Source organism: Ziziphus jujuba, chromosome 2 (genome assembly GCF_031755915.1).
Source record: "Ziziphus jujuba cultivar Dongzao chromosome 2, ASM3175591v1".
NCBI classification, from domain to species: domain Eukaryota; kingdom Viridiplantae; phylum Streptophyta; class Magnoliopsida; order Rosales; family Rhamnaceae; genus Ziziphus; species Ziziphus jujuba.
Window position 1 is genome coordinate 24175834 of NC_083380.1, and position 10285 is coordinate 24186118.

General features: G+C 26.4%; 1 protein-coding gene across 1 annotated transcript; it reads right to left on the reverse strand.

The window, feature by feature from the left end:
* Nucleotides 1–703: 703 nt before the first annotated feature.
* Nucleotides 704–9468, reverse strand: LOC107419127 (pectin acetylesterase 8). The gene is made up of 13 exons (XM_016027870.4): nucleotides 9332–9468; nucleotides 8767–8879; nucleotides 7665–7747; nucleotides 5836–5965; nucleotides 5655–5734; nucleotides 5303–5389; nucleotides 4866–4987; nucleotides 4690–4750; nucleotides 4461–4517; nucleotides 3120–3197; nucleotides 2798–2903; nucleotides 1607–1761; nucleotides 704–805 (listed from the first exon to the last, which is right to left on the reverse strand). Exons 2-13 carry the CDS (start codon nucleotides 8876–8878, stop codon nucleotides 704–706), a joined length of 1173 nt encoding a protein of 390 aa, XP_015883356.2. The 5' UTR covers nucleotide 8879; nucleotides 9332–9468.
* Nucleotides 9469–10285: the final 817 nt, after the last annotated feature.

The following is a 10285-nucleotide window of genomic DNA, read 5'->3' on the forward strand; positions in this document are numbered from 1 at the left end:
GAAAATGTAACAAAGTAGCAGATTATCTTGCCAATCTTAGCCTTACTCTTAAATAGTTGTGTGTGGGATTCCTTTTTTTTTTTTTTTTTTGTTTTTTTGTTTTTTTGTTTTTTTGTTTTTTTGGGACAAAGCTTCAAGAGGGGCTATAGATTTTTTATTTTCTGGCTTTTAGGGGTAATTCCCATGGTGAAGTTCTTGTTTATATTTTTGTTATTTTTCTTTTCCTTTTGTTGAGGCTTCAGCCTCCGTGTACACCTAAATAAAATAAAATAAAGCAAAAATAAGCTCCAACTAATACTATTAATTCTTTCTTTTTTTCTTGATAAAAATCTGTTCTGTTATTTTTTTGATCTCTCTGTCCCTGAGTTTAATTAAACAAGAAATTGAAGGCCATAAATCTATATAATTTGATAATAACCTGTTTGATTTTTATATCTAATGTATTTCTGTGGGAAGTTTTTTTCTGAGGAACAAGTTGATCCAAATATCTCCAATCATTTCTGCAATAAACACAGTTGACTTCATATGGAACTGTCCAGGCAATCCAATCAGACAAGAAACACTATCCAAATAAATTATCTGAGTCAATGAAACCATGAAAATCTCCAATATTGGCTTGTCTGCAACTCCTTCTACGAGCTACCCGTTGGGCCTGCTCTTTAATCCGTAACCCTTCTTCAAATTTTTCCATTACGTTTAATCGCTAATCGTTGTAACAAGTAGGGTTACAAGGATAAGGGCAATCTATCTTTCCAAAAAGATGATCTCGATCATAAAGCCAGTCTCCGACTACGTTTGCCATTGTCTGCGGATATATTTTATATTTTATACATTCATATAGAAAATAATAGATAACCTGTAGTTTTTTGGGCAATTAGAAAAAAATAATAAAAAAAAAAGAAACAGAAAGTAATATAATTTAAAAGGAAATTAAATTAAGTTTCTATTTAAAAAAAATTTTGAAAAAAAAAATGTCATAGTGAGAATTTTGAAGGGATTTTGAATACTAATATCTTAAATGGTTTTGTAAACATGGCTTAAATCCAGAAAAAAGAAAACAATCTACAAAGTTGTTGAAAAAATAAAAAAGTAAAATAGAAACATCGTGCCACTTGTTAACTAACGAGCTTTTTCTTTTTTTTTTTTTTCCCTACTAAATTGTTTGTAATTTGCTTATTTCAAATAATTAGTGTTAGTTAATGCTAATTAGAATTTGTTATATCTATCCATTAATATTAATGTAAAAAAATAATAAACTAAAACTAAAATCAACAAAATTTCAATTGAATTTTTTTTTTCTCTTTTAGTTTTGTAATTAAATAAGATGTTTAACTATTATCACTACCAATAATAAAAAATTTAAAATAAATAAATTGCACACAATTTAATAGAGAAAAAATAAAAACTAAAACTAAACATGTTAACAAATGATACTAATTAACAAGTATGTTTTTATTTTTGGTTTTGAAAAAGTAAAAATTAGAGACAGAAACTGAAAAACTAAAAACTAAAAACTGAAAACGTAAATGTATAATTAGTATCAATGATTAAGACATAAAGCTAATTAATTAAATCCAGTAATAAGAAAAATAAATAGAAGCTTCACCTTGTTCTCTATGATAGTAGAATCCTTGCTGAACCAGACTTTTTGCCTTTCGGTTTGACAGTGTACAAAACAAGAGTCTATAAACATTCCTGTAGACGTAGAATTCTTCACCCCTCCCAGCAATGCATTCAAAAATTGTGCCCTGAAATATGAAACTAATTCACAGATACAGTAATAATTCAATAAATTTTTGAATGTCTAATTTTATTTTATTTTATTTTTTGGTCCAATTCCGTTAATCAAAACAAGCTTAAGAAAGCTTAAAATACCAACAATGGAGGCATCAAATTCTTCCTCTTACACAAAGAAGACGATGCTTTAAATACAGCCTCCTTGCAATCAAAACGACACGGTTTCAGTAACAACGCCAAAGTAACTAACAAGCTCTACCACGTAAGGGTTAGACACGCGACAGAGAGGTTTAAAACGATCCGTTGAGTAAAGTTTAAATGCCGGCACAGGTTAAAGGTGAGGCCCAACTTTCACAAAGCCGAAATGATGAAGCCCAGACTACAAAATGTTCACAAGTATAGCAGCTTCGTCTTCAACCATGCCTTGTCAACCTCCCTTATAAATTCTTATTGTTTCAAAAGTTTAAATGTATTTGAAATTTATGAGTTTTAATAAAATTTATTTTACTATTTTTATAGTTTTAATATTTCATTATTTATATAAAATTTAAATATATTTTAAAATTTTAACTTTTGAAATAATTTTAAAATGAATAATAAAGATTTTTAATAGAAAATTCATTAAAAAAAAAAAAAAACTTAATATATATATATATATGTGTGTGTGTGTGTGTGTGCACGCGTGTAGAATGCCTACATATATATGTGTAGAAGTATTCTTGCTTAATTTTTCCATTGAAAGCTTTAAAATTAGTTGATAAATTTTTGGTCCTTAAAAAATTAAAAAGGGATGTGTATATATATAATTTTGATAAAAATATATAAATTGTTTATCAAATGATATAGTAAATTAAGGTGGTTATTGCTTATTGATTGAAAATATAAACTAGATTGAAAATAACTAAGTCTGGATAATTCAAATAAATTAAGGTGGTTATTGTTTATTGATTGAAAATATAAACTAAGTATGGATAATTAAAATTTCACTAAAAGTCATTAAAACGAATAATACAATCGGGCCTATATGAAGAATTGCATAGCGGCAGCTAGACATACGTACGCTGCATAGCATGGATTTGTGATTGCGAGCAATTTGTTATGTCATACTTGCAACTTTTCCATAAGCCTCGAGAATCAGCAGCACGTGGAACCAGAACATTTTTTATCTAATAAGAGACAAAAATAAATAAATAATAAATTAACAAGTTAAAATTGAGAATTATAAATAGAAAGGATCATCTGCTATAGAATGGAAAAATAGCAGCATTGGATATAATGCCTAGTAATTTGGATAGAATTTTTTTCATTTTCATAGAAACAATGTTCAAATATGAAATTCTTCGAAACCTAGCATATATACGGAGGAGTAGATATAAGCTAACCTGCCATGAATCATACGCTGCATTTATGACAAAGATCGGTGTTCGAACATATCGAATTGCATATTGCGGGAAGAAACACTACGAGAGTTACCAAATTAAATTATATATACTTTGTAAGACTAAATAATTAATATGTGCTCATTTAATATGTTGATATTTTAAGACTAAATTAATTTATGTTCAATCTTGCATTAGTTTTTGAGTAATACTAAATGTATCAAGCAGTCTACCAAGATATTTAGATAATGTGGCAAAATTAATGACTTTTGATTTTATTGATTAAAAAATTAATATAATTTAGCCATAGATGAGTGAACATCTTAAAGGATAAATGCATTTAAATATACATATAAATAAATTACTTAGAACATCCCAATTGACAATGAACTTTAATGATAACTTTTAAATTTAGGTTTAAAACCTTGTAATGAAATCCCATATCTAATTTATCAAAAACATAAAATAAATAAATAATATAATGATACTTCATCATTTGGTAAATATCTTGGTAAACTAGTTAGTATCTTTATATATTTGAGTTTATTTGGCAAATATTTTTATTTAAATGTTTCATTAGATTTGAGTTGAACAATATTAAAATGTCAATATACATCAACCAAACAATATAAATATGTTCAAGTATTTAGAATTGAATGTGCTTTTCACATTGAAAAATGAGCTATCTTTTCATGGCAGAAAAAAAAAAAAAAAACTTTGACATATATCCAGTTAGACTTGAATATATTTATAAACTTTATTAAATTGTTTTAAATCTAATTATATTTGATGGATAATTAACAAAATATTCAAATCTTAAGCAAATATGTACAAAAATTGTAGGAAAATATGATTAAGAGTAGAGCCTTTGGAAGAAATTTAAATATCCATTATCAAATATAATTATATATTCAACAATTAAACAATGTATATGAATAAATTATATTATGTATAAATTAATTAAAGCTCTATTTTTTTACCCTACAAAAAGTCTATAGGTTAAAAGTACGTTTAGTTTTTTTTAGCTTAACATATTTATGTTGTTAATACTGTTCCATTAATGTATGTTAAATATTTTAATATTGTTCAGTTGAAATTTATCAACAATTAAAGTCATGTTTGACAAGATAACACTAAATATTTTGTTTTAAATAAAAAAGTATATTTTTGAAAATTTATTTAAGAAAAAGTGGAAGAAGGAAAAACGGCCGTCACAATTTTTGTTAGACCATATTTAAAACAGTTTAATGCAATTCCATGTAGTTCAATATTCCATAAGTGTAAATACCAAATGGACATGGTGGTGGAAGGAGTTTCAAAATCGAATAAGTTATATCCACTTACCAGCTCTGGTTTTTTCATTTTCGAAGTACAGGCAGATGGCAAATTCTTCAAAGAACCCTACTCAACATATCAAAATATCTTAGACTCAATAATTGTTAGGTGCTAATTTATTAGTTTCTTTAGTGATACCAATTATAAAAAGGGAAAAACCTACAATATAAAGCATCAAAACAATCAAATTCACAAAAATAAGAAAGCAAAAAATAGAGAATTAGAGCAAAGAGAGTACATGAGTTGCGACTACTTGACTAAATGAAATTTCAATTCCTCGTACTCCAGAAATATCTTTCCTGTTGTGCAACTTTTAGCGGTTATTAAATATATAACTAGCAAAAAATAAATATATGCAAATATATATATATATATATATGATTTAATTATTTAGGGAGTAGTAAGGAGCTTTACTTCTTGATAAAGAAACCAGCATCTGCAATGCATTTAACCTTAACAGCAGGTAGGAGAGCTTGGAAGGTATCACAGTGAAGAATAGAAGCCAATCCACCAGATGAACACCCAGTGAGTATAGCCTGTGTGCATATTTAGAAGCTATTATTCTTTATGTTTAAATTTAAATAACAATTATCAATGAATCCAATGATGGTGCATTGCATCATAAATAATCCTCATTCAAACTAAATCAGAAATCCAAAATAATATATATATATATATATATATTTTACGTATAAAGAATAATTATCAGGTATGGACGGCCAGAAGATATTAACCGAAAGGGACCTAAGTTGTATATAAATATATTTGTGTTATAAGTTAGACAATAAGAAAAAAGAAGAAAAATTTCGCACGATATGGATCATAAAAATTTTGCACGATCTGGATCATACATTTTCAGCATGTCTCATTCCTTTCGCTAGTAGATCGTCCATGATAGCATGCCAAATCCTTTCTCCTCTGAAGTGAAGATTTGTTTCCTACAAAAATTTGATCGGTTTTCATATAGAAATTTTTAATGCGTTCGTTAATTTGAGATAAAGCACTATATTAATAAATTAAAACACCTGGAATTATGATATTCCCATGTAGGAATAAAACTTAAAATCTCAATCTCCCCATTAAACAAAAAGTTAATTTTTGCTTAAGTTACCCCTTAACATGTATTTAATTAAAATTGATAACAAAGATTGACTTCTTAATTATACCGCACATATATAAATAAATTGTATAATTAAAACATACTGGGTTTACTGCATCCACATCCCCGGTAAATGATGCCCCATCACAGTACCTAATCTTGATTCTGTTCCAATTGTAAAAGTCTGCATAAATTGTCATTGAAAAAAGATAAAGCTTGAACGGAGGATACATAGAAAGAAGAAGAAAAAGGGTAAAATGAATACATTAAGAATAGAGATCGTACCTGGGTTAAGATCTTGCTTGTCACTCAAAATACCAGAGAAGTCATATTGCTTAGCCATATACTTGGATGAACCCAACTCTGTATTCTTACGGGAAAGGCAAGTGGTCACATTATCACACCAACTTCCACCCTAAAGGCCACCAAAAATTTAATTTAATTGATTATGGCTAAAATACGTAAGTTGATTAGATTTTATTTGGATATTTTAGGGTTTTTATCAATATAATGTTAGTAACATTGCTCAATGTGTCAAAACTGAGATTTTAAGGACATATTTGATATATAAAATGGTTACATTGCATAAAACAAAAATATCTATTCATAAAAAATTAAGAAATGGAAAAAGAAATAGTTATTTTTAATGATATTTGGTTATTATATTGAATTAGATTCAATATTTAACATTTACAAATATTTTCTCTTTCCAAAAGCTATCAAATTTGGTAAAAATTAATTAAAAGTAAAAAATTATAGTTATTTATGTATTTTTAATATAGAATAATTAATTTAAATTTAAATATATGTTAAATATAGTAAATATGTTTATCCTTAAAAATGACGGAATACCAATTCTAAACTTTTTTAAAAAATGGTTATTCATGAAATTGAGCATCTACCAAACGAAGAAATAGTTAAATCTATAAAATAACTATTCTGTTCCTACATGTATTTCCCATACCAAACATAGCCTAAGTTCTATATGTATTATATTATATTATATATAATAACTCATATCTTACCAACTTAATAATATTATACTAGTTACTAAGAACTCTTACCACAGCTACTGCATGTTTTTGGATTTGTTAAATTTGGTTGGGCTGTATTTTAAAATTATGGTTAATTGTACTTTATTACTTTGTAGTTTGGTAAAGTTACACATTGAATTCTCAAGTTTAAAACATTTCACATTAGATTTTTAATTTTTAATTTATTTCATATTAGTTTAATTTCCAAATTGATTACGAAAAAGTTGAAATTGAGAAAATTGATTAGCTTTTTCAATTTACAAACAAAATGAGAAAAATATTAATTAATCGAAGGAATATTGGCGCTAATGCACCCTAAATTCTATATATTCTGAAACTTTGCATAATAACTTTTTTTATTTTTTTATTTTTTTATTTTTTATTTTTATATTGTGCACCTTAAACTTTACTTTTCTTTCACATCTTGCACTCTTTTCATTTTTTTTTTATTAAATTGTTAACAGACTTGTTACATAGTTGGTACATGAGGTAAAAGTGAGAGTGCAGAGTGTAATGTTGTATAGTTTTAGAATACAACGTGCACAAATTTTGAAATAAAAAAATTAATTATAAACAAAAAATTATTAAATAATACTATTATATATTATAGAAGTTTGTAAAAAAAAGACCATAATTTAAAATGTGACCTTTTGTTAGGCAATTAGGAAATTGAACTAATATGAAATAAATTGTAAATTGAACAACTAATATAAAACATTTTAAACTTGAAAGTTTAATGTATAATTTAGTCTACACAAAGGGTATTAAAATGTAATTAAGCCTTAAAATTAAATCTAAAAGGTTGTTTTGATAGGTCTCTAGTATAATATATTATTGATCGATCAAATAAGATGTTGATTGGTGGAAAGTAGACCCAATAATTACTTAGTATAAATGCAAATGCAAAACTAGAGGAATCGATGTTCAAAAGACTTCATAATCACCAAGACTATAATACCATTTTTTTTAATAATAATTTATCTTAAAAGCTCAAACGGACACGAAGTGGACCAAATTATGTATATCATACTGATATTCAGTAGTTCTTTCTTCAGATTAATAATCAATACAAGGGCTAACCTCATGGTGAACCAACCACTTACTACTCCCTGCTCCAAATCCTTTATCGAAGTGATAAGCTGGTGGGCTACCATCTAGACAAACTGTCAAATTTTCAATACTTTAGAAAACAAGGAAATGAACTTGGTTTATTTCGATCAACTTTGTTAGTTATGATTAGTAGAAGTTGCGCTTATGTATATATACGTATATATAGGACTAGGTTCCTATCAACATGTTGGTTTTACTATCATGATTTATTCTTTTCCAATCTTTGGAGTGTTTTAAAAATTCAAATTTATAATTTTATTTATAATTCACCGAGTCTTTCTAAGGTTTATTTTCCTAGATAGAATTTTATTATGTAATTAAATTTATATTAGTTTTTTTTTAATTTTCAGTTTTTAAAGTAATTAAGAAGCTTGTAAAGAAAAATTTAATGTTAAAATCATCATGTCAGTCTTATAGTTTTATCGTAAGATCTTCTATTATAAGCTATTAAATTGTCTCAATAACTCAAAGTTAAAAATTAATAAATAATATAATATAAATTTAGTGATATATTAAAATTTTATTTGAAAAAAAATAAATACTATAGTCTGATAAACTATAAGTAAAATTTTAATTCTCAATTTTTAAAATAAGCCAAGACGCTTATAATAAAATACCCGATAATAGAACTATTAGGTGGATTTGATAAAAACATGGTTATATATATATATATATATATGTTTAAAAATTAAAAAAAAAAAAGAATTATGTTCATTTGAATGCTGTAGATATATATATATATATATATATATATATATGTTTATGCTTCGGTCAATTGATTTTTTACTGCATAAATTTTACGATATCTTTGGAGATTTGTTTGATTGAGCATTAATTAGGATTGTAAGCTTATCTGCATATATATATATATATATATATATAAAGTTCAAGGATCAAAATGCGATAAAAAAGTTTAAGAACTAAACAATAAATTTAAATATAGTTCAGGGACTAACTGTATTAATTATTAAATAAAGTTTATATAAATTAAAGATGTAAATTGATTAAAACAATACCACACCAACCAAAATAATTAGATAAATAAATAAATAAACAACAACAACAAACATACCAGCTCCTTTTGCTATTGCACTTCGGACATAGGTAATGTCTACCGACAAGCCTTCTGCTTTGAGAAATATTAATACGTGCGCTAAAATATTAAGCCATTGGCTTAGTCCCATTCTGCATTCAAATGCATTGGTTTATTGAGGAAACAAATTACGTACAACCAAATTTCCATAGAGTATCAGTTATATGATTATAGAATTTTGTCCAAATTATATATTGAAACATTTATTATTTTATTTACGTTATTACTGAAAAAAATAAAATCATATGAAAGCTAAAACAGTATTAAAAATGTTCTAATTAATCTCAGTGAAAATAAAATAGCATATCAAACAAAAATCGAATAACGTGCAGATTTCACTTACAAAATAAGCGTGAAATGAAGGAATTCAAAAATTTTAAACCTATCTGACAAGCGACGGCGTCTGTACATGTATATATACAGTAAATAAGAGAGCGAAAATCCTTTTTTTTTTTTTTTTTTTTTTGGGGTAAAATAAGAGATACAAATTAAAGCTTTCTTTTTGTAAATAGATACAAATTAAAGCTGATAATGAAAAGATCACCTGCAGGTATATTCAGAAGCCCAGCTCCGAAAGTGAAAAAGCAACTTAGAAGCAAGATTTGGAATGATGGTAAAGAGGAACCGTACAAATCAAACATTTATGAAACTTTGATTTGTTGAAAGAAGACAAAACATATACGTGTACGTTTTAATATATATGTGTATATCTAATTTAGAGTTTTTTAATTTTATGATAATCACAGTTACATCTACGTTTCATTAAATTTTTTTTCTTTTTTTTGTTATATCTATCAAAAAGGTGAAAGGGAAATTAAATATCTATATTTTATAATTAAATAATATTAAAAAAATATAATTTTAATATTTAACTGAAGTTAATGAATAATTTTTTAAAGCGGGAGTAAAAGGTAAAATATATTTATTTTCAAAGCCTGATTTGGGCTTGTTGCCAATCGGCTAGTGGCGAAATTTCTTAGTCAAGGCTGCCATCGACTGGCTTCATCAAGGTCATCATGAATCATAGCTAGGTGGTCAAAAAATGTTCAATTCGGGCCAACCCAAGAGAGAGAGAGAGAGAGAGAGAGAGAGAGAGAGAGAGAGAGAGAGAGAGAGAGAGAGGGGAAAAGAAAAGAAAAAGAAAAAGAAAGGGAAAAGAAGTTTGCCATGTGCAACCTATAGATTGGTGACATGTGGCACCCAATAAGGATATTTCATATACTCCTTTACACCTTTTTTACAAAAACTATCTGATAAAGTTAGTCTTAGAAAAATAAATTCAATTTTAGAGATGCATAACTTTTCTATATAATTCAATTTTAGAGATGCATAACTTTTCTATATAGGTCCAAATTAAATGTGCTGCTTATCTATAAAGTCGTATTGATGAACACTATGTAATGTTATAGAAGCCAAAGCCAAAATTTATATAGATAAAAAGTCAATCTTGATCTTGCTCGATTTGTTCGAACCGTACCTTGATTTAACCATAACTTTT

Bases quoted from the DNA above. Each gene is read 5' to 3' on its own strand.
- LOC107419127 (XM_016027870.4), bottom strand. From the start codon at position 8,878: ATGGGACTAAGCCAATGGCTTAATATTTTAGCGCACGTATTAATATTT. The intron at 5,390-5,654 runs GTATGTTTTAAT...AAATTTTTGTAG, and splicing joins ATGTGGATGCAGTAAACCCA to GAAACAAATCTTCACTTCAG. The intron at 1,762-2,797 runs GTACGTATGTCT...TCTGTGAATTAG, and splicing joins ACAAATCCATGCTATGCAGC to TTTCATATTTCAGGGCACAA.